The 24963-nt window shown below is 47.0% G+C and overlaps 1 protein-coding gene across 1 annotated transcript; it reads right to left on the bottom strand.

The window, feature by feature from the left end:
• Positions 1-7079: 7079 nt before the first annotated feature.
• CCN1 (cellular communication network factor 1) lies at positions 7080-12202 on the bottom strand. The gene is made up of 5 exons (XM_069641694.1): positions 11921-12202; positions 10472-10685; positions 9361-9708; positions 8246-8448; positions 7080-8109 (listed from the first exon to the last, which is right to left on the bottom strand). The coding sequence occupies exons 1-5, from the start codon at positions 11975-11977 to the stop codon at positions 7810-7812; spliced, it is 1122 nt and encodes a 373-aa protein (XP_069497795.1). The 5' UTR covers positions 11978-12202; the 3' UTR covers positions 7080-7809.
• Between the last annotated feature and the right edge of the window lie 12761 nt (positions 12203-24963).

Consider the following 24963-nt stretch of genomic DNA (forward strand, 5'->3'; position numbering starts at 1 on the left):
CTCTGAGGATTTGGTTTTGGGCTCCAGTAAGGTTTCTCGTTGTATACCTTCCACTTTTCTTGCTACCGTGGAGATAGTAGATGACTTGTATCCTCTCTCCAGGAATTTTGTTTCCAATGTCTTGGACTGACGTTTATATTCTTCAATGTCTGAGATATTTTGCCTGTATCTTAAAAATTGGCTGAAGGGTACACTATCCAAAGTGCGCTGCGGGTGAAAACTGGTTGTCAACAGTTGGCTATTCCTATTTGTGGATTTGGTATACATTCTTGTGTTTAGAAAGATCCATATCCCAATAAATGTGCACAACCAGGAAGTTAATGGTAGTGTCACTGGTTTGGGTTGTGAATTTTGTTCTTGGGTTAATGTTGTTCATCATATGGAAGAATTCTTCCAGTTCTTCTGTTGGACCTGTCCAAATTCGAAAGACGTCATTGATATACCGGACAAACATAGATAGATGACTTAACCATTGAGGCAAATTTCGGACATGTTCTGTCTCGAGGTATAGCATACATGCATTGGCATAGCTTGGTGCCCTTGCTGCCCCACGCTTGCACCAGACAATTGTAAGAAGAATCTATCCTTGAACTTGAAGAAATTGTTCATGAGGACAAGCTGAAGGAGTTTTAAGACAGAGGGCCTCATTTAGCACCATGGCTGCCTCCAAACTGGGCTCCATTACCGCGTTCCTGCAATGGGGATTTACCGGGTCATTCCAACATAGGAGGACCCGGTAAGTCCTCCTTGCAGGAACCATTCCCCATTCCCATTTGAGCCCCCATAGGGCTCAAATGGGAATGGGGAGGGAGGTAACAACGGGCACATTACAAGTGTCCTGTTGTTACCTCCGTCTTCCCCTCGCGGGACCCGGAAAAGACGTCTGGTTTTACCAGACGTCTGATCCGGGTCCCGCAAAGGGAACCTCGTAATACGCGCTCCTATAATGATGGGGGCCGGTCCCGTACCGGCACCCTTCATTACGGGAGTGCAAGCCTCGTAATGAGGCCCAAAGAGTCTATTTCCCAGGCATGAATCTGCCTGGTGTAATAGCCACTCTACTGCTTCAACGCCAACTTCATGGACTATATTTATGTATAAAGACAAGACATCCATGGTGAACAGGATGTCACAACCTTTAACAAAGTTGATGGGCCTCATTACAAAGTGGCCAGTAAAGGATTACCGGCACTGGTAAGGGCACCGGTGCCGGTAATCCATTACCGCCCTACTACGAGTTCCCTTTGCGGGTCCTTCCCCAACACCTGGTTTAACAAGGCGTTAAGGACGGGACCCGCAAAGGGGTACCAGGGTCAATAATGGTACCACAATTTGCGGTACCGTTATTGCCGCCTTCCCCCTTCCCATTGAGCCCTATGGGTGCTCAAATGGGAATGGGGAATGGCTCTGGTGAATGAGGAATTACCGGTCCCTCCGACCTCGGAATGGATCGGTAATTGCTCCATCCACCAGACCGGAGTCGGTACGATTTTGGAGGCAGCCATGGAGCTAATGGCGCCATGGCTCCCTCCAACCTCGTAATGAGGCCCGATATCTTTTAGATGTGCTAATAAGTGCATGGTGTCCTTTACCTAGGTGGGGCTATTTTGTATCAGTGGTTGCAGGACTTCATCCAGATACTTGGCAAGTGGTTCCAAGATGCTCTCGGTTGCCGCAATTATAGGATGGCCTGGTGGTTTGTCTAAGCTCTTTTGGATTTTGGGTAGAATGTAGAACACCGGCATGATGGGGTGAGTCTTAACCAACAATTTGTGTGTCCTTTTTGCTGATTACTCCTCTTTCTTCTGCTTCTTCCAATACTCCTCTAATGAGGTCACATACTTTGTCTGTAGGTTCAATGTTGATCTCCTTGTAAGTCTCCTTGTCTCCAAGCTGTCTGTTCTCTTCCTCCAGATAATCATTTTTGTCCATCATGACCAGTGCTCCTCCCTTGTCAGCCAGTTTAAAGATAATGAGCCTCATTACAAGTATTGGGGTAGCCATGCCGCTATTAGCGACATGGCTACCCCCATACCGGGTACCGGGTCCGGGTTCCAGGATTAGGGAATTACCGGACCATTCTGACCTTGGAGGGCCCGGTAATTCCCCTTCCCATTCCCAGGACCCAGTACATCCCCATTCCCATTTGAGACCCCATAGGGCTCAATGGGAATGGGGAGGATGCTAATTAACGGGGCCGCTGTTAGCATCCTGGTCTGCTAGCGGGTCGCACTAAGGACGTCTGGTCCGACCAGGCGTTCCAGAGGGGGACCCGCTGCAGGCCTCATAATGGGGCAGCCCATAATAAATGTAATAAAAAGGGTCACCAGTAGTGTGAAACGTGTCGACAAAATAAGTACTATTAACAAAATACAGTTGTCTTTCTGAAACACCTACCTCATGACTTTGAGCAAGCCTGTTGCACTAGACTGTTTGCTTTCTTTCCTCCACGCGAACTAATATCAGTGGACATAACTAAACCCCCCATTCTCCATTCCTCTTGCTCAGAATCACTAGGATATTCCAACTCCAGGCCCCTCTTCCAGCTGAACGCACCATATGTCTCATGTCAACAGTCTCCAGCTCTCTACGCCATTACTGTACCTTCTGTCATATTGACCTTACCTACCCAATCTCACAAGGCACCTGGTCTGCCCAACTATGATAGAAGCCCTCCCCTCTGCCAACCATTCCCCCATTCCCTAGAGGGCCTAATCGGGCTCTTGGTCTTCTTTCACAGGTGTTCTGTCAAGCCCAGACTCGTGACACCCACCTTGCTAGCATCCACCATCTTGACGGTCATTCAGCGGCACCATCCATCAGCCATTCCTAGCACAGCAGCCATCTTCTCCAGAGGACCTTACTATGCAACCAAACGCTGCCCCTGGAACCTCTGTTGCTGAATCCTGAGACCAACCTTAATGCTTCTGGCACAGGTCCCGCCTCTAAATACACCCTACCGGGGGGAATCCCTTCACCATCTGAACCTGCTGGTTCACGTCTAGCCACTGGTCTTCCAGTCTCTCAAATCAGACTTCGTCCAGAAGGACAGCACTGTTGCCTCGTCCGGTGCTGCCACTGCAACCTTATCTCCTTTGATTACCCACAACGGGTTTTTTCATGCACACGTTTGGTAATGTTATGTGTGACCTCAGACTATCATCTTCAGTTGCTCTGGTGATTTCCAATTTGGAAGCCATGGCCTACACACTAGTACTTGTGCAAGACAGTGCCAACCTACCATGCCCCCTTTTATATCCACTGAGCATACCCAGGTCCCACTCCCATGCTTTGTAGCTATGCCGCCTTTGCCCACATGCGATTACATCCGACAGCACCGGGGATGAGGCTGCCCTTTTCGTGGGTCTCTCACATTTGTGCTCCCCTCAGCCTGCTCTACTCAGTGCCACTCCCCGCCTGAATTGGAAGTGTAATGGCTGCTGCTATCACTGTGTATCATTGGGTGCGTTGCGTTCTGGTGAAAAGTGATTGGAGCCCGCCCCGCGCAGCATCCCACCTGGGATGCATTGCACCAGCACCGCAAATGCGCCATCCCCTCAATCCCTATGTCTTCTCTCTCCCTTACCTCAATGAATCTCTGGCGTCGAGAAGGTCCCTTTCTCACTCTGCAGGGCCCTGCTGCCTGGCTGGTAAAACATGGAAACACACTCATGCCAATACCGGTTTTACAGTGCAAGACAAAAGCAATGCACCAAGTGCATAACAGCTGAAACCTGCGCATGTGTCTGTGCTTGCTGTGCAGGCTGCGTGGCTTAATTTCGCGGGGGCGGGCGGGGAGGGGCGTGCTAAGCTCGTGGCTTGGCTGCAACGCCTACCACGATGCGAATAGTTTTCAAAATTTGAGTTTTTTTCGGTAGAGCTCTCTGTGATGTAAGCAGCATGGAGGGCCTAAGTGGGGAGTGAGGGGGTGGGAGTTGGGGTAGGCGGGGAACTCATTAACAAATGCAGTCGGAAGTGGCGCGACGGGTGATCTGTGATAACGTCATTCAGTTGGCGTCTACTGAATCGTAGAAAGTGCTCTGGAGAAATGAGCATTTGGCCTTGCAGGAAAACATTCACCAAAATACCTTGAGAAAGGAGTTAGTGGATAGAAGAGGGGTTCCTATAATGGTGCTGGCAAAGTCTGAATGCTGCATACCTTATGAACCCCAGAATGTACATTTAAAAAATTCATGCCAAAAAAAAAAAAAACACACACACAAATCCGGCATTTCATTCTGGTTTTGGCATCCGTTTTCGTCTAATCTATACAGTGGGTAAGTCTCTGGTAGGGAACATTTATTAATTTCGGATCCCATAAACAGCAGTTGAGGGAATGGGGGTGCGTTTTGCCAGCCCGTGTCATGTCAGCGTTGTTATGGCATGGCTGCATGGCAGTGCATGGTCTGATTGGGCTCACCGAAGCGCTGCGACGGGAGATCAGAGGTACATGTTGAGTGGTATTTATAACACGCACACGCTAACAGGAGGCGTCGTTGTACGTTCACATGTGGCAGGGAAATGAGATACAGCTTTGGTATTTGCAGAATGTATAAACTCGCCCAGCTTCCGGGTGCATGAAAAAGGCGGGAACGCAATGGCTCGGCCTGTGGTGAGAGTAAAGGGACAGGGATTGACGTTGCAATTGGCAGGACGGGAGCTGCTGGGAGAAGATCATTTTTTTTTTACAGGTGAGCGGTTTAGCGAGTGCAGGTTGTTTGTGGACAAATGCGTTTTTCCTGCAGTAGGGGATAGACTGCCCGATCGCCAGTGAAAACAAAGGTGGCCTCGCGTGGCGAGAAAGTGGCGCTGAACTGTGGGGTAAAATTGGATTTGAACTAATCTCAGAAGCCTGGCACATATGTATCCGCACTGTATTTCACTGTGCAGCCACCCGGCGCCAAGTCCAAGCGATCGTGACGCTGCATGCTTGGAGTGTAGCTTCCCACTCAGCACCCGCTGCATGCTCACGTGGGTGCCGTCAGCTGCGTGGCGGTTTTGCATCTCTGCATGGTGGTGGAATGGTTGTGGGGGGGGGGGCAGACGTGGGCCGAGTGAGTGGTTCCACGACACACAATGTTGAAGAATCCCCAGTCTCAGGCAGAGACACTTCGTTTGATCCTGGAATGCACACGAGGCGCAGCATGTGCACGCGGGGCCAGAGAGCTTGGTGGCCAGGTGCTAGGTAGCAATAGGATGTAGACGTCTCACAGCTCCAGACATCCACACACCTAGTGCAACCCGCAGGGCCTCCCTTACCAGTCACCATCACTAAACTGCGAACATTGCTGTTTTTGAGGGGCAGGTGGGTGGATGATTTCAATCAGCCCTACTCTGGAAAGTAGAAGGGCGCATAGGCCGAGTCATCATATCAGGGACCGGCGCTATATTCCCAGTGCTGGCTTGCGCTGACAAATAGTTTCTTTTTACCCTTATTTTCTTTAGAGCATTCATGTATTGGGGTGTGCAAGGCAGACAGCAGTAATGGTTTTCTTCACTCTGCACCCCCAAGCCAATTCTTTTATTGGGGTGTGCAAGGCAGACAGCAGTGATGGTTTTCTTCACTCTGCACCCCAAGCCAAAATAGACATAGTGCCCACTTTTCTAAATCTATGCCCGATTCCCAATAAAAATTACATTTAAAGACTTTGTAAAGAATCTTCATTTTAGTTTTATAGCTGCATGGCTATACCTCAGAGGAGAGTTCTCAAGTAGCCTTATGAAATGGCGGTTTATGGTTTTCGGGCTCTCGATTTTTTGTGTATCCAATACGTTTAGTCCTGCATTTGTAGTGAGAAAACACAGCTACGATTGCAGTACAAGACCACAGAGATGCAATACAATAGCTAAAAACGCCAGTCCTTGCCGAATATCTGAAAACTGACAGGGGAAAGCAGAGTTTTGTACCTGCATAGATTTTAGAAATGCTAGCGGAACATAGCAGAACTTTCTGTGGGGCCGTTCCTACATTTTTTTCTTCCAGACTACTAGAATGTTTGCGGTCGTCGTTGGAGCACTGAGCCGTTTTCAGGCCAGCATAAAAGCAGGGCCATTTCGAAACACAAGCACAGTGGGTTACACTTGACTGTGTCATCCTTCCTTGTGACAGTCTGGGTCAAAGTTGTCCATCAAGACTGAGCTCCAGTAGAACACGTACATGTTCGCACACATGGCTAGCATTTGACTCGCATATCATTTTGGATTCATCATTAACCAAGTAAATAGCCTATTATACAACCGAAGTCTAGCCCTGGAGGAGAAGAGGTGGTACCAGCCCCCATCCTTGGCGGTTTGGCTGCTGGTGTGACACAGGAGGATTTAATTGGTGGGGTTAAGATGGTTAGGTGTTTAGCCGAGAGCGGAAGTGGGACATCAAATCATAATTATTGGCAATTAAATGATTCAGAATTACGTTTTTTTCGGAGTTGGAAAAATTGGGGGTATTCACCAAATATAATGAAGTGTAATTATAGGAAGGGAAATGCACTCCTGGCCTAAACCTTCAACTGAAAAGCTACTTGGCATTCTTGTCATGCCAGACCTTAATGCAACCGCATTTGTATTTTAATCACAGGGTTGCTAGGATTAACAAAGCCAAGCTATAGCTTTAAGCTTGTTTAACAGATGCAAACTGCCCCCTCCTCACCCGGGGAGGCATTCTTTACCACATACATAGATTCAAATGTGCTTTATGAAAGGAATGCACAAATCTGTTATCCAGGCCACTATTGCTCAAGATTCCTCGGGGGGATAGTTCAGAGGCAACGTGCTCGCCTTGGAAGCAAGACAACACGGAGCAACACCGCTTTGCTCCCCAGGTCCGCGCTTAGAAACCTCTGGGTATTAAGTGCGTTATAAATAACCCATCATATTAAGATGCAAGGCAAGAGATCCAATGCTCCTGCCACTTCTCCAAGTAAACCATGACACATCCCCAAGAACGCCACTAACTTTATAGTGACCCTAACCTTTTGTCTTCACATAATCCTTCACTAACGTTTCTGCATATTTCATGCAGATGAAAGTCAATATTTCAAAACGCGTTTTTGTACCATAAAAAATACAATGTTTACCAAAAGTTGATTTTCATAAATAAATTCTTTAATTCAGCGAGTATAAAAATTAAACATTTACAGTTTATTCCAGTATGACATATTTAATAAAAAAATCTACATTTTTGATAAATAACAAAAAGACATTCAGTTGGAAAACAATTTCTGTTTGCTGTTAGGATATTTCATATATTTTAGCTGCCACGATGAGCACACCAAAAGTGCCCACCTCCGGGTGGAATGTAACGTCCCACTTGCTGTTACACAAGTATTAGGAGCAATCAACTAACAGAATCTATAAACATTTTTTATAAACAAATAAGGGTTTGTCACATAAACAACATGACAAATAAAATGCTCCCAAAAAAGAAGCGAGCCATCTACTCCAGTATGAAGTATAAACGCGTAAACCTTTGTTGCACGGTAGTCCAGTTGAATAGTGCACCGTTTATAGTCCAAAAGATTGTATTTCCTCCAAAGAAATATGGCAACTTTCCCACAACAAAGTTCATGTCCCCATCATCCCAACATGGAGTGCGAGTCTCACGGGCAAGCTGGCCTGTAGGATATTGGGCGATTCAGTTTGGAAGTTACACCTGAAAGGCCGGCAGGGCCAGAGCCAGTCATGTCAGGCCACGCCTGACATGTCATTGACCTGTACTGTAGACACACAAGCATTTCAAACCACCCAACCTGTCCGAAAAAAAACGTCTGTTTCCTGATATAGGCCCAATTTCCACTGGTTACAGCCATGACCTTAGTCTCTAAATTTGTGGATATCGTTGAACAGTCTGTAGTAAGGGAAGGCGTCATTTGTGTGTGGACAATTGTAGTTGCACCTGCAGGACTGGATCATCATGACATTCTTGGAGAAGGCTTCGCCATCATCGCAGCGGAAGCGGATCTTAACAGTCCTGGTCTGCTGAGGAGTGCAACATCTCCCATCCACACAAGAGCCGCAGTACTTGGGGCGATACTTCTTCACACTTGAGCATCCGGCATAAGCAAACCTCACTGGTGCTTGCGACTTCTTTGTCTTAGTACATTTCTTCCCCTTCTGGGAAAAAAAAGAGATATAACACCGTGGTTAGCACCTAGAACACACATCATGGTTCCTTGAAGGAGCCTACAACTAAACACAAAGAAGACCATAGACACATTTCCACTACAAGCACAAACAATATTCATCTTACCTTTGTATGGGTAAAACTTGGCTCGCCACATGGCCGGACTTCACAAATGCGGGTTTCCCGCACGAGTCGACAGTCTGGATTGTCATTGGTAACCCTCGTAGATATACCATTTCCACAGCTTTTGGAGCACTGGGACCAGGAGGTGGTTTGAACGATGCACTTTGGGTTTTCAAAGGTCCTGCTCTGGGGTTCACTTCCATAGACTATGAAAAGAAATGCAAAACTCGGATAAATATACATGTTTTACACTGGGATGCAGTCAATGCAATGCAACTTAAGAACATATATATCAGAAAGGTTAATCTATGCATGTGATCCGGGGGTCTATAAGTGTATGTTCTTTCCCCAACACACAGTAATGTTTTTTGGAGTACCAATTATTTTGAGACTTGTGGTCATGTCCGCCAGTAGACAGTGTAAAATAATTGATTTTTTGAAGCAGGAGATGGTTTAATGACACTGCACTGCTGGAAACGTTTGCCTGATCTTTCAACACAGTGGGTGCATATATTAGGGTTCATATTTCTTATCATGCATGTACATTATTATTTTTGGGCAGAACGTCAAAGTAATAACATTCAAAATTAGAGGTCTACTAACCCTACAGCTTCACCGCCACCAGTTGCGCTGTAATAAAGGACTGCTTCTTTCTATTTGACACAAATATGTGCTTTCATTCCCGCCACGTCAAAGCTTAAGGCTCTGATTTACAAGCATATATTCAATGGGACTTTCCCCCCATGTTTAAACATTTTTGTTAATCAGACCCTAAGATTCTTTAGAAAAATCTTGACAGAACGGGCCTGCTCCTAGAGGTGAGGGATGTGTGATTCTGGGCACTTATTGGCAGAATAGTGAAATGATCTAACATTCTGCAATCAAGTCCACAGCGTGATCTGCCTCCCCAACCAGGGGCTCTGCAGTCAGAATCCTCCTGCAAACCAATGGCTGTGGTTTATGCAAGAGAACCCAGAATAAACGAGGCCCCTTTGCATACTGGGATCTAAACTGGCATGGACAACCACATGCATGGGATGGCAGTGATTCTGATCAAGTGCGTGCATCACCAAATGACCTTAATGACCTTTGTTCCATTTGTCTGAAGCAAAACTTACCAGGCAGCATCTTGAGTCCTCCCTTTATGACAGAAATGAGCTCGTTTTTGTTGGTAAGTTCGCCCTCGGACTCGTCCAAGCCAAACTCTTTTCCGAAAAAATCCTCCATGTCATCGTGGGCAACCTTTGTCTCGTCGCACACCCACTCTTCACAGCACTGTCCTGGCACCTTCACCAGCCTCGGGTTGGGGCAGCCCAGATTGGGCAGAGACAGCTCCTGCGGGCATAGTGGGATGCACCCGACGGCCCCATCGATGCAGGTGCACTGGTGCTTGCAGTTTGGCTGGAAACTTTCCCCATTCTGGTAGATTTTTGAGTTGTATTCGCAGGGTCTGCCTTCTGACTTTGCTGCAAAGAAACAAGAACACATTAGTCAGCGCCTGCATTTTGAGCAACACACTTTTGATTTGCAGTAACCAAGTTCAAGAGCCTGCTTGCATATTTTGTCTATACTGCACTTGTAAACACTGACAGGTCCAAATTCCACTTGGGAAACTTTGCCCTGACCCTTACTGTAGTGCATGGGGGGGTGGAGGGTATTAAGGTTTATAATTGCAATTGGGTATTTATAACGCACTTAAGACGCAGGGGTTTCTAAGCGCTGGCATCGAGATCGAATCTTGCTTCCAAGGCGAGCACGTTGCCCCCGAGCTATCCTCCCATGGTTCTGTCTGAAACTCAGCTGCCCACGCCCCAAGTTTGTGCATGTGGGCTGGGGGCATGATGCATTTCTGACAGAGAGCTGCAATGGGTTAACAGGTAATCGTTGTATGGTAGCAGGATCTTTAGGGAGTTAAAGTACAGAACTAAGGAGTAGCAAGATTCTACATAGTAGGGTTGATCTCTCACAGAACCTAAAGAAAGCAGCGCAGGTACCAGGTGTGAATATCGCCCTCCAGTCCCATACACGTCCCCTGCTGCGACAGCTATTGTACATGCATTGTGCCTGCAGCCCAGTAAGGAGTAACTTGCCCATAGTAAAGTCAATAGCCTGCGCTCTCTGGGGCCAGATGCTGCATTCCTGGCTGCTGAAGTCGTGCGCGCGTGCGTGCTTCCTTCCTGCCTGGGCCCTAGCAGCCCCAGTGGCCATACACGGGCGGCAAGTCCTTACCTCTGCATATGCCGTGCGATGCGCTGGGGCTGGCTCCGAAATTACACTCCAGCCCCTTGGTGTGGTCGCAGGGGTGTCGTCGGCTGCAGTCCTCGTTCAGCTGCTTGGCGCACACCTTGCAGCAGCCGCAGCCATCTAGGACAAGCCCCACGCCGGGGGCACAGCGGACGGCCTCTTGGGCGCAGCGGCACTCAGCGGGGCACATGGCCATCACCTGCAGGGGAGATAAAGAAGGGCGACACTGTCAGGGGTGGGCGACGAGGCAGCAGATTCAACAATACCAGTCATGGCAAGGACAGTTCAGCACACTTCATGTCAAGCACACGTTCATCACACTCCTCGTGACATTCAGCACATGGGCGGGCATGGGAGTAGACAGTCGCACAGTGGGGCAGACACATCCAGCAGTCGTCACGCCAGCGCAGGATGGCAGACTTTCACCACACTTCGTTCCAAGTACTGTGGTCGTCCATGCGAACGAGAGGAGACCAGCAATCTCCGTGGTAGGGAGTGCAGGGACTTCCTTTCCAGCAGTGGCTTGGGCATTTCCAGCCAGAGTGAGAGGGCACTCAGCTCATTGGCGCGCCATTCGAGAGCGGACAAAGTGCACTCCTTTTAACACCCTGCACACTTGCGTGTGAGTGCGCGCCTCGTGGCATCAGTCACACTTAAGGGAGAGGGCGGAGGGGACGTGGATCACCGTCCGTGTTGCCAGTACGACTGATGGGGCGTGAGTTAATTATATACCAGGACTAGAAATTGGCAGGCACTGGCGAGTTAGTGGTACGTCATTTAGTACCTTAAGTTATTCGCCCCCCAGCGCCGTTCAAAGCACCAGCGCATACCTGTACTGCAAATGACGTTTAGACCTGCACCCCAGCGCCAAAAAGACTTACATGCCAAACATGTTCCCACGCAGTGGCGCTCTGCTAGCTGCGTGATATGCACAGCCCCCCCCCCCCCCAACTTAACTTTGGTAGCAGAGAAGGCCGACAATTATTGGAACATTACAGTATTGAGAATACAGCCCCTGCCCCATTCAACCTCGGCACCCATAGCTACATCACGGCCACTCGTCCCACCCATGGCATAGCCCTCAACCATTTGTACTGCAAAGGCGGGTGAAATCACCCGATTTTGTTTTTGGCGGGTGAGACGGCGCCCATTGGAGTGAATGGGCGTGCAGGAGGCTTGGCGGGTGAGTCAGCCCTTTACAAGGCGGGTGACACCCGCCAAAAGCGTGTGAGTTGAGAGCTATGACCCATGGCCCTCATCTTCTGCTGTCCGTGTTCTTGTACAAGTTGTACGCCTGATGCCCCCCACCCCCCGGGTCCGATCCCTACTCGAGACACACCGAGTTCTCGTCGTCTACTCCATCCAGACCATAACACTCGTGTACGCATCGCCGAACACCCACGGAAGCTCCCCTGGTCCTGCACGGAAACTCACCAGGTGCACTGACATGGACCCGAGCAGGGCGAGCGCCAGCGTCACGGCGTGCTTCATGTCTGCGTGCGTGCGTCTGTGGGCGCTCTCGCGAGGACGGGGCAGAGCGTCTCTGTCTCGAGCTGTCTCTCTCTCTCTTGTTCTCTGGCAGGGAGAGTGTCTCGCCTGCTGCTGGTGTGCTCTGGCGAGTAGTGCCTCTGTCTGCTGTGCTCTGGCGGGGCTCTCTGCCGGGCTCCCCTCTTCTGTGCTAGCGCCGGGCTCTGCGGGGCAGCTCTGTGCTGGACCCCGGAGGCGCGCGCCTTTATAGCCGCCGCCGCGTGCGCCTCCGCCAGCGTGACGTCGCCGCTGTCTGAGCGTTCCTGGGCTCAGGCATCCCAGGAATGTTCTTTGGCGCGGTTCTATAATCCCAGCTGCACCTCCTCCCTGTGTCTGAAGGCCTGGGGAGGGGGCAGGGCGGGGGAGGCTTGGGCTCTCACTGAGAGCATTATGTGCCTGCGTATGCCAACTCTCCCTATTTAGGAAAGAATTTCCCTCTTTTTTAGTTAGAAACTGTTTCTGTTCCTCAACTTTATTTTCTCGTGTTCTCCCTCCTCCACCCATTCTAAAATATCCCACGCCGAATTCAAAGTCAAACAGTTAATGCAAAGAGCTTTCATTTGGGTAGTTCTAAAATGTTTCCCCACACACAGTACACTGGGGGCGGTGGGCTTTTGAGGGGCTTGCGTTAAAAAATGTCCTTTTTTTGGGATCTATTTTCTTGGTGGGGGGGCAGCAAAAACCATCCTCTCATTTGGTTAAATAATAGCGTCCCGCCTGAATCCAGGGTAATAACATGTAACCCATTGTACCAGTGCATTCCAAGCAGGGATCCGAGGTGTCTCCATTAGGGAGTCCATAAATGAAGGGAGGCTGGCAAACACGTTCGCATTTTTTTGTCCGTGCTTGGGAGACTGGGGAAGCTCAAGCATTACCTCAGCTCCAGACACGTTTTCGGTGAAGTGGAGCGTCTGCAGCCTGAGGGCGCCGGGAAGGTCAGGGTGAAGTGTGCTGGGAGAGCCCATGCGCCCATATCTGCTGCCAGCAGCTGAGAGGTCAGATAAGGGCCCTAATGGGAGGCAAGACTTAGTTCAAACACGAACAGATGCACCGGTACTTACACCAGAACAGAACGGATACAATGATGAACTATAGCAATATACTACCCTTTGATATACATAGCACTTTCCACTTCAGTTTTTGCAATTGTGTAGCACTGTAAATACCACCTGTGCCTGATCAATTGGAAACAGTGGACATTATGTTACTGACCTCTGTACCCGTTTACGTCCATGTGTTACTAAATTCGATGATATGTCCAGTTACTGTCCATGCCGTGCACCTGGAAAGGGGGGCAAGCAGTGGAAGAGCCAGGGGGGGCGGTCTCCCCCTGGTACCCAGTGCGCACCCCAGGCTCCCGCTGACACACTTATTATTGACCGCCCCTTGCACCAAAATCAACAATGAATTATTGAATGACTAGCTCAATGAATTGCTTGTGTCGCACAGTGCCACACATTGAATTGCCTCTCCTGGCTAGGGAATTAGATTTTCTTTGCCGCCGGAGTGATTCTACGTGGTCTAAATGGCCTCCCTAGTCTAGATACCTGAACTAAGAAACATGGTCCACCTTTGGAGTTGCACATTTCTTGTGGATGTGGAGCACATTTTGATTGACGGAGCAGAAGGAGCGCACAGCGACAGGGCCTGATTCACAGACATGTGTTCTAATGGCACGATCCCATAGGAAAATGCTCTGTGAATCATGCCCATATTATATTATTTCTCTAGTGAGTGCAATAGAAACCTAGTTATCTGACACCTTGTTAACCGGCGCTCTCTACTAACCATCATGTCATTGCCAGTAACACAGTATTCCGCATTAAGGAAATGTCAGACGCAGTGTTCTGAGGCCCGATAACCTAGGCACTGGATGCCAGAGTGCCACTGAACAGAGGAGAAGGCTGGGGATCTTGTTATCAATTCTTTGCACTCTGTCCTTTGGCTGTCTGCCAGTGGGATAACCAACATTCAGTTATCTGGTATATTTTATTAACCAGAACCATTGGGGAGGGACAACCAATCTTATACTTCATTATGGTTAATGGTTGTTAAGGGATTTCTACTTGAGGCACATTTGGGGTAACCGCTCCATTTTCCCCAAATGAGGAATAAGTAGGAAAAGAAGGCTAGTAGGGTCGTTTATTCTGTGCATCGTTAGCAAGTGTGAGCTCCACCAGAAGCATAATTCATATCTGAGGGTTATGTTGGTGTCTGCCTATTGGTTATCCTCAGCCAGTTCACTGTATGGGTGCAGTTAGCTGGAGTGACCCCCTTTTAGAATGGCTGCGAACTCTCAAAGTGGTTAATAACCACTGAACAGGTTATCATGCCATGTTCTTTCGAGAGAGGGGCGCCTGCTACCTTTTTTGTATTTTTGGAAGGAACTTGGGGTTGGTCACCCTAAGTTACCTGGGGGCAACCAGACGTGGACTCCCTGCTCAATGTGCTCAGAGAGGCACAGCTTCACCCCACTGATGAGGCCCAACTATGCTGAAACACGTGTATGGGGTTGCTGTTGGTACTCTTGTTCAGAAAGGAATTGCCATAGCATTTCGGTCCTGGACTGTCCATGTGGGCAGGGTAAAGACCGATATGCAAATGGATATTTCCCATCTGTGTAAGGTACAGTGAGCAAAAAGCAGATGGCTGCGAACTCTCAAAGTGGTTAATAACCACTGAACAGGTTGTCATGCTGTGTTCTTTCGAGAGAGGGGCGCCTGCTACCTTTTTTGTAAAGTCAAATGACTGGCTGGATGCACAAAATGAGATGAACTGAAGACGCTGGAATTATATAGCCCGATTCAATGGCAACCTAACTCAGGGGCACGTCTTCACCCCTTTTTAGGAACAGATGAGAATTGTTCTCATGGATGTATTCGTGTCAATGTAATATTTTACTCTCCACTTTCAGGACACTGCAACACACCTATATTCCTGTAGAGTACAAAGGGTTCAATCAATGGCTGCACATGTCATTACGTGAACTTGGGGCACTGGAACCCGCGTCCAACCAAGGCGAGCCTGAAAGTAGTCTCTTCATAATGTCAATAGTGGACCCCATCAAGACCGCGACAAGCGGCTCTGAACAAGCCCCATGGCTTGGCCCTATATAGACAGAATTCCGGATAGGGAGTAGTTATGGCCCATAGTAGGAATCTTCCCTGGATGCAGAGCAGTGCCTCGTGGGGGTCGTGTGCCCTCCCAGTGGAAAAGGCACCTCTGCAGTTTGGCTATTCCTGTAATGATGGCAACATGCCAATTATTTCTCATGTTATTTTGGACTTTCGGAAATGTCCTTAGATCTTAAAGCTCCTGCACAAAGCTTAACTTTGGGGCTTTAAAGACCCATGCTGCGGCCCAGTCATTCGGCCCGCTTAATGGATCTGGATGTTTTCTTGAAACTAGGCACAAGATTTAAAGTGTGCGATGACATGGGGATGACAACTCGGAAATTATCATAATTCGTTTTATTGGTATTATGGTTTATGGTTTATGGTTATGGTTGATATACAAACCTTTCTGCATGCATTAACACTCAAGCAAACATAATACAACAAAAATAGCAATCAACAGAAACACATCCATTATAGCAAAATATTATAAAATGAGATATATTCGATAGCATATATATAAAAATCCCAATTATTGTTTCTATTTTGTTGTATTGTGTTACACATCAGCCATATTTCGTGTCCAAATGCACACACACTGCCTTTCCTGGTAAATATACTCCGGGGAAGAAGACAGCAGTGATTAAAGACTGTCCAATATCGGCAATGCTGGTGTTTTGGCCAGAACATCTTTTCAAGCAATGATGAACTCTCTCTTACATCACCTTCCCTCCTCCATGGAATGTATTCATATGTATGAAGCTTATACACACACAAACAAGGGCACGCGCACACAAGTGCTGAGACAGGTTGCAAGACCAAACCCAGCTGCATCTTCCACGCCCTGGTAATTAAACTCAAGACAGGGAGTGGAGAGAGGTTGCAAAATCCAAACCCCTCAATCAGCAGAAGACGGTTTCTGCTCAGCGATAGCCATCAGCAGTGAGACATCATGTAAATGTTAGTCCTTGAGCTTCATAAATACTGCATGGCATTCATCAGATATTGTTCTCATGCAAACAAGTGCTAGAAGGGGCAGGGAGTACCTCTACAAGTGTGCCTGTTTAGAAAGCGATCCTGCACTCTGCCAGGCCATAGCCCATTCCGTGCATCCCTTTCAGTGCACTTGGGAGGGGGCAGGACATGCCAATAAACAGCAGGCAGTGCATTCTGGTTGTATTGGGAGTTGACTTTGTGCACACCTGGGTGGCCCAGCGCTATTGTTCCACAGAAAGGCAACTGGGCCTAAATGAGTAGCACTCCCCCTGAATAGAACACCTTCATTGCTTGCTCAAGATCACTTGTCGTTCACTTTCTCCATACATTGGCTAGAGAATGCAATATATGGACACAAACTCTTGTACTCCACCCAAAGCAAGGTCTTGCTTCCGATGCCACAATCACAACCGCACCACAAGTGGCTCAATGGCCAACTCAAACAATAGCAGTGATAACAGGCATCCCTGACGCTTACCCCGACCCAATTGGAAAGGGGCCGAGTGCTTACTAAATAAACCGATCCTCGCTGTGGCATCTGCACATAACAACTTCACAAAGCTCAAAAAGTAACTAGGGATACCCACCTTCTCTAGAATAACAAAGAGGTATTCCGACGATATTGAGTGAGGGCTTTTTCAGCATCTAACAAAGCAGCTACAGCTTGTATCCCACGGTCAATATGAGCAAGTATAGCGAACATCCACATCAGATTCAAGGTGGTAGAGCGCCCGGCATAAACCCTGACTCTTCGAAATGGATGATAGAAGTGAGACGAAGTCTGTCTGACAATATCTTGTAGAGGATCTTAGTGTCCAGGTTTATCAGTGATATCCGTCTGTTGGATGCACACTCTGTCTGATCCTTGTCAGGTTTTGAAATTAAGGAGACAATCACTTCTCTCATTGTGGGGTTTAGACTACCAGCCTGAAATGCTTCCTACCACATCTGCATTAGATGGGTGGCCACATTCAGCCCAAATTCTTAAAAACATTCAACCGTAATACCGTTGGAGCTTTACAAAATGGCAACGACATAATAGCTGCCAATATGTCAGTAATTGTGATGGGAGCATCAAGCAATTCCCTGGAACCTCCATCCAATCTGGGAAAGGGGATATCATTTACAAACGCATGCAATGCCACCGGATCGAGAGCTAGCTGCATATAGCCTCTCATCGAACCCTTGAAAAGCGCCCAAATTACACCAGGATCCGACACTAGGAACCCTTCCTCATCTCTGATCACTGCTATGTCCACTGGGTTTCTCTGGCACTTCAGCAGGTTGGCTAAGTGACGACCCGTTCTTCCCCTCTATTCCTATTTGCGAGCCATTCGAGGGGTGGCAAGATACTTTACCTCTCTGTCTGCCTCTGCTCTAAAAGGTTCAGCCATAATAGAAGCTAAGGTGTCCCCATTTGGTGTCTGTCCCTCCACGAGTTGTAGATGCCTTAATTTGTCCTCTAAATCCATCAGTTGCCGATATATTTCCTTTAAGACACCATTCTCCAGAGCAATCCAAAGCCCCTGGAAATATACCGATTTGATTCGATAAACTTTATTTCTTTTGGGGACCATAAAATAGCTGTCACAAAGAAAACATAATCACAACAATCAATATCATAATACATTTTAAACCCATGCACAAACATTAATACAATTACTATAAGATCCCTCATTATCCACAGAACAAAGAATCTCAGTCTGCAAATATAAGACGAATCAGCATAAAAAGTAAAAATCCATAGATATTAAAATGACAGCCCAGGAAAGTGCTTAGTGCAATTAATAATGACACATATGGATAAAAATAGCACACTAATAAAATAACAAAGTCATGAATATATATGCAACAGATTCCAGCAGCGCTGACCCTAATTTATCTCTAGTATTTACCCAAGAAATGCTATTTAACCATGCAATGTGATCTTACCCTCCATGCCTTAGTCAAGTAGTTTACAACCAAGTGTACAGCCAAGACATTGTTCGAGTTTCTATACAATGCCAGCGCTTGGCGAAAGCTCTAACTGCTCTACATCTGAATAATGGCTTCAGGTACTTTCTCCTAATTGCCTGGCAGAGGGGGCATAATAACAGAAAGTGCATTATAATGTCAGTTGCATTCTCGCATGGGACTTTCATTAGAACCCTTATAGTTCCACTGTATTGTAATTCTGCAGGTTGTAATGTTCATAGGCACTGCTTGAGATACAGTGCCCTTGAAAACTAGGGGGTTACTACATCCAAGTGCTTTTCGTAACCAACATTCTGCTTCGACTCTGAGTATCTCCTCCCACTTTCGCTGCTTGCAGTGCCGGTAATAAGTCCACATCCTTCATCATACAAATATATTTTTTTAATTAGTTGTTTAGAACTCCTGTTGCTAAGCTGTGGATCCAACCAGATGTCCCAGTGAGATAAAGGTCTCTTTTAAATACTTCATCCAGGGCAGGGATTGACCACCCTCCTGAGATAAGATATCTTCGAGAGCCAGTCTGTACCCTGTCAATCCAGGAGCAGACCAACTCTAATCCAATAGAATAGAGGCTTGGACTTACAAATGGGCCCAATCCTCCGAAGGTCAACCTCCAGGAATACAGCAATAGTAGGTAAATTCTTAGGCAGCCCCAATAATTTCCACAAATGTATTTTCGCTAATAATTAGCTGGTCACAGTTAATTCCTCCCTATAGCTATGCTCCATCGAGTGCAGCTTGTCTAGCCTGTGTGGAATAGGCCTCGGGGATACACTCACTGCCCTGTTGCCATAGTTCTGAGCAAGCTTGGCAATGGCGCCACTATAGCAGTTCAGGATAATATCAGCTTTTGTGACATGTGCAGTTCATTTACAGTTTTCAATAAATCGGACACGCAGGTAATCATATTCACTAACTCGCTCGACTGTTTCTCCATTAAGCATCAAGTTTAATTTATTATTTCCTTTCAATCCCCTATTCCTGAAGACCATTGATTTTGTTTTTTTGTAAATTTATGGACAACCCATTAATAAAAAGACAAACACGTTTTGGGGCTGACATACAACGTTGGCGCACTCCCATTTGAATGGGAACGTTCTTAGCAACCCTGTCTTCTACACTCCAACTTACTACGGCCTTGTTCCTAGTATATACACTTTGTATAGCCCTAAAAGGGGCTGTGGGAATGCTCATATCTATTAGGGTTATTCATAAGCTCGACCTGGGCACCGTGTTGAAGGCTGTTTTTAAATCGACAATAGTGTCATATAGTCTATTTTTTCTTAACATAACATATTTGTCACACAACAGGCCCGATCTTGATCGATGGTACTATCATGAGCCCAAAAACCAGCCTGAAGGTGATGAATAATATTCATATCACCAATCCAGGATTCCAAGCAGGCAATAGTGCCTTGGCAAAAACCTCCCCAGCGCATCCAATGGAGCAATTGGGCAGTAATTCCCTGGATCCTCTCAACCACCATTTATATAGAACAGAACAATCTCAGCTTGAAGCCAGGAATGGGGGACAGAATTTGCTAAGAGGGCAGCATCGAAAAGTTTGTTACGGCAGGGAACCCACCCATGTGCTCAGATTTATAGAAATCTGCTGGTACCTTATCTGGACCGGGTGCTTTATTGGGTTTATCACACTTGAGAGGAATGCTGACTTCACTCAGTGTAAAACTAAGTGGTACAGGTTGCTCCTCACTATTAAACATCATGGAGGAACTTCTATCTGTAACAACTCTGGATTCTGTATACAACACAGAGAAGTATAAGTGCCAGACCGACTCAGGAATGTTACAGTGAAACTGCTTCTTGCTATAAGCATTTCCCATTCCTATTAGACTCCAAAATGTCTTTGAGTCCTTCTGCAAGATGGCTTTTAGAAGACAATCCCATATGTCTCTACTGCGCGCCTTCTTTTTTTTCTTTTACCAAATTCTTATAGTGGAAGCGAGCTGCTTGTACAGCCTCCCTCCCACCTTGAGATATCCTTTTGACACTTTTTAAAAAAAATTCTACTTTATTGGCATTTTGAATATTATGTATCGTACATTGGCCAAACAGAAAAAAAGACCAGCAATCAACCTCAACATTGACGCTTCACAAAGCAAATCCCATTCATAGTTCAACACCGCCCCCTACGCCCACCAGATACACCACCATCTTTTCAACGTCTGACCCAGTGTAAGCAACAAATGTTAAGGTTTGTCCCATCCACCCCAAAAAACCTCTGAGGCCACACACATCCCCTCTACTGGCGACCGCCCCCTTGTGCACCCTTTAGCATCCATTCCCTCCACAAGTCCTCCCCCACATACCTGCCCTCCCCTGTAAGGATCCCCCTCTCAGGTCCTGGCTCCAAAAGCATATACTTGGACCAATATCCTGTCCACTCTGCTTACAGGCTAGCCCCTTTGCTGTGAATAGGTGCTGTAATTCTCTCCATTACATATATGTTCTTCCCTGTACATATCCACTTCCTCCTACCTGGGAGCAACAATATATTTCAACACATCGCTAGATAGGCCCTCCCTGCTAACAGCAAAGAATGCGGCAGATGTGGGAGGCTCCTATATTCCAACCCCAACAGTACCAAAACTGAGATCCTTTCCAACGGGACCCCTGAACCCTCTTTCGTCCCTTTACTCTGGCCTTCCTCCCTGGACTCTCCCCCTGCTCCTTCTTCTGAAGCCAGAAACCTTGGAAGCATCTTCAACTCTTCTCTCTCTCTCCTTCCTCCCTCACACCCACGATATTGACAAGAAGTCTCACTTTCAGCTATTCCTTCTCAAAGGGATTCTCCCTTTTCTCACTTTCCCCCCAAGGCTCAATGTTACCCGAGCCCTGGTTCTCTCTAGGCTTGACTATTGCAATATCCTCCTCCTGAATCTACCTTCTTGCACTCTGTGACCTCTCCCGCTAATACAGAATAGAGCAGCAAGACTTATCCTTGGCCTTAAGCCCAGGGACCCCATCTCTCCTGCCCTAAAATGTCTTCACTGGCTCCCGGTTGCTGAACGGATTAAATTCAAATCCCTCTGATTCATCCACAAGACTGTCTGGGCCCAGAGTCCTTACTATCTTCAACTTTATCTCACTAAATATTCCTCCTACAGACCTCTAGGTTCCTCTGGCACCAACTCTCTTTGTGTAAAGCAGTTTGCTAGACAGAGGGCAGGAGGTCGATCGCTTTCCTCAGCTGGCTTCCGACTATGGAACAGCCTCCCCCTCCCTCTACACCTTGAGCAGGACCTCATTAAATTCCAGAAGTTCCTCAAGAATTTCCTCTTTACTTTCCCATCTCCTCTACTCTGCTAATCTCACAGTTGCTCTGATTGGTATCCTGTGCCCGTATGCATCCTTGGGGGCCTGGACCTCCCACACCCAATCGCCCCAGCTTCTGTCTTCTCTAAGCACTTGCCCTGGCACTCCCTCCACCTGGAGGCTCGCACTAACACCCAACACGGCTCTTGGCCGAGTAGCACCTACCTCTTCATGCACTTCATCTGTTGTTCACTCACGAGCACGGACACTCCAGCCCCTTCCCCCTCTGTCCTTTCTTTGCTGTACTTGCACGTTCTGAATTACTAACAAGGCATAGTAGTTTCATCCTTCTCCTTTCCCATCCTCTGTTGTATATTCAATATGTATCGATCCCTTGTTTCCTCCCTTGCCCTCTTGGCGCTTTGAAACAGTATGTACTTGCTGTATAAGCACATAACAAGCAAATAAAAAATACATAAATGAAATAATGGTGTCTTCGCTCTAGAAATCCACTCCAAATCCTTAATCCACCCAAGCACCTCGTCCCAATAGACCTGAACCTTCTCACACCCCCACCACACATGCCAGTAATCATCCCTCTCACCACATTCATGCCAAAAAAGGGGCCTTGCCCCCAAAAACATCTTGGAGAGACTCACCAGATCATACTGCTACCTATGAAGCAGTTTAACCGTTTGCAGTTTACACTGGCAGACGATCGAGACCTTGTATGCCCTGCAGCACATTTTACGCCATAATGCCTCATCCATTTCTAGCCCCAACTCCCCTTGCCACTTGCTCCAGAGCTTTTCCGTAGTCCACCTCCCCACTTCCACTAGCGCCCTGTACAGGCATGATTCCAGCCCCTTCATTTCCCTACTAGAGTTCAGAACCTTCTCCACCAGTGTTGATTCTCTCTGTATTTTGTCTTTCCATGAATCAGCCATAAGTACACCCTTCAGCTACAGGTAAGAAAACACAGACAGTTGTCCTATCCCCAGTTCTCCCTCCAATCCCACTGGTTTGATGAACTGACCATCCATCCATAAATGTCTGAACCTTGCAAGACTCGCCTCGAACCAAGTCTGAAATCTATACAGATTCGGGATATGGTCCCTGATCCCTGGTGCCCACAAATTACTTAGGGAGGACAGCCACGCCATGACACCCCTCATCTTAGAACCATTGCACCATATATTCCAAATGACTCCCAAAATTGGGTGTTCCCTAATCCTTCTGGGAAGTTGGTCCCTAGAGTCCTACAGCCCTTCCCCCACTGTTACTGGTCTAAAGTATAGATTATCTAGCTCCACCCACTGACAGTCTCTCAACTCCCTCAAATGTGGAATCAGGACCCTAAGCTGCGCTGCTTTGTAATACAAACATACGCCTGGAAGATCCACCCCACCTCTTTTTTTTGGGTGGACAAGAATCTTTGACACTTTTAATCAAATTATTGTTTTGCCCTCCTACAATCTTGGTCATAGCAGGGGTGGGTTTTAACCGCAATCCTATGATTCAGTCTGAAACTCACCACCATAAACAGCAGTCTAATTGCTTCCATGAGCATTAGATGAGATGACAATGCATGTAATGGTGCCCATCATCAACTTGTAAGACATTTTCCAACATTGGGAGAATAGATTTGTAAATGGCATGTATGTTTTCGATTTTGTTAATTCTCACCCACTTCACTGCCTTTCTTGTGCTTCCTGTGACCCACAGAGCTACATTGTGTGTTAATTCACTTACCCCGGCAGTCCAAATGCTGGGAAAGCCATACTCAGCGTCAGTGGTTGATGGTCAATCTGATTCACATTTTCATATCAACCAAAATATAAACTATATGTGAGGCCTGAAGACCATTCACAATGTGTGCTTAGCCCGAGAGTCTCCTACAAACCTCCCATTACAAGTGTGCATGCTTAGAAACATAAACAGGCTCACAAGTGCAATAGCATTCCTTTTTGGGGCATCTAGTATGTGCAGCACATACACTTTCCAGGTTCCAGAGGCTATCCTCCTGAACACATATCCCATTAGTTGACTGCAGGGGCTCGTACTGGATGTTGAAATCCCCCATGATGAGTACCTTTGGGTTACTTGGATGCTTGTCTCTCCAGGTGCTGATCTTGGCCTTGAGGAGATCATACAACTCCAATTCACCACATTGACTTGGTTTATGTGCACATTTATTAGTAGCACCTCAGAGCCATCTCTGATTCTTAAATGAAGCTCCAATACTTCCTTGCATGCGTTATAAAGTTTTCAGTCTGTAGGACTTTAACATCAAGTGAAGATTCAATCCATACTAAGAGACCACCACGTGGTCTCCCCTGCCTGTCCTTAAATTCTTGAATTTCAGAGGTACTAAGGCCCTGCAGGTGGACTACCTCAGTGGCCCAGATCTCTTGCAAGCAGATCATTTTATTCTACCCACTGATTTTCCCCCACGTTCCTAAACAACCCTGCAATATTCCAGGCAAGGATATGCACCATTGCCTCCTCTGTGTTAGCCGAGTCATCACCATGGGTTAGCACAAGTCTGTGGTGGTGCAAACTGTATCATTCCACATTCTCTATTTCCTCCCAATCAATGGGACCAACCCACTCACATCTACTTTATTTCCCATCGATAAAACTCCTTGCGGGGTGTTATTGACCATATCAGTAAGCTCAAGCTTGCCACCCCTCCCGTGGCAGAGCTGAAATATACCTTGAATGTTTCCCACAATGTACCAATCGAGGACAGCGATCCGACTTGTACCTCAAAGAATGAATTGACAATTTCCAATATATCCCCCTGAAACACTATATCCTGCAGAACCTGTGCCTTGAAGCACGAGAACAGCCTATGAATGGACCCACTATCTAATCCAAATCCCCACAGAACTGGGAAATAATCTGAACATGTCCTGGGAAGTAGGGTACACTCTTTCGTTGCATGCAGTATCTCTGTCCCAGCCGGAATATAACCTATTTGCGACCGCATATCATGGGCAGATGAATAAAATGAATATTCCCTATCCCCCTGATGTAATGTTCTCCATATAGCAAGCCCCCCTAAGTCCTCCATCCCCCTCCCTGTATCTCTCGGAATGACAATGAGAATTCTCTTAGACCAACAGTAGACCTATCTAAATTATTGTCCAAAATCGTATTGAAATCTCCTGCCCACACCAAGTATGTATGCAAATAAGTAAGGCATTTGTCTATCATATGTTTATAAAAGGCCTGATCATCCACATTCGGTCCGTACACACTCACAAACATCAGAAGTGTGTATGCCAAAATGCTAGAGACTATAACAGAACGACCATCAGGGTCTTCACCATGCTGCAACACTTTAAAATGTAGGGTCTTATTTATTTATTTATGCTAACACCCAGCAAATATGTGGCAAAGGAGTTGTAAAATCTGGTGGTCCCCCAAGATCTAGCCATGGCCTCATTGGTGGCCACCATAAGTGTTTCCTGGAGTAGGGCTATGTTTGCCCCATGTTGTTCACAATAGGCCACACTTTTGCACATGTTAACAGGATTTTTCAAGCCTCACTCATTCTCACTCACAAGAGTCCAAGACTTTGGCAAT

This window comes from Ambystoma mexicanum, chromosome 1q, assembly GCF_040938575.1.
Source record: "Ambystoma mexicanum isolate Mex_15411 chromosome 1q, UKY_AmexF1_1, whole genome shotgun sequence".
Lineage (NCBI taxonomy): Eukaryota > Metazoa > Chordata > Amphibia > Caudata > Ambystomatidae > Ambystoma > Ambystoma mexicanum.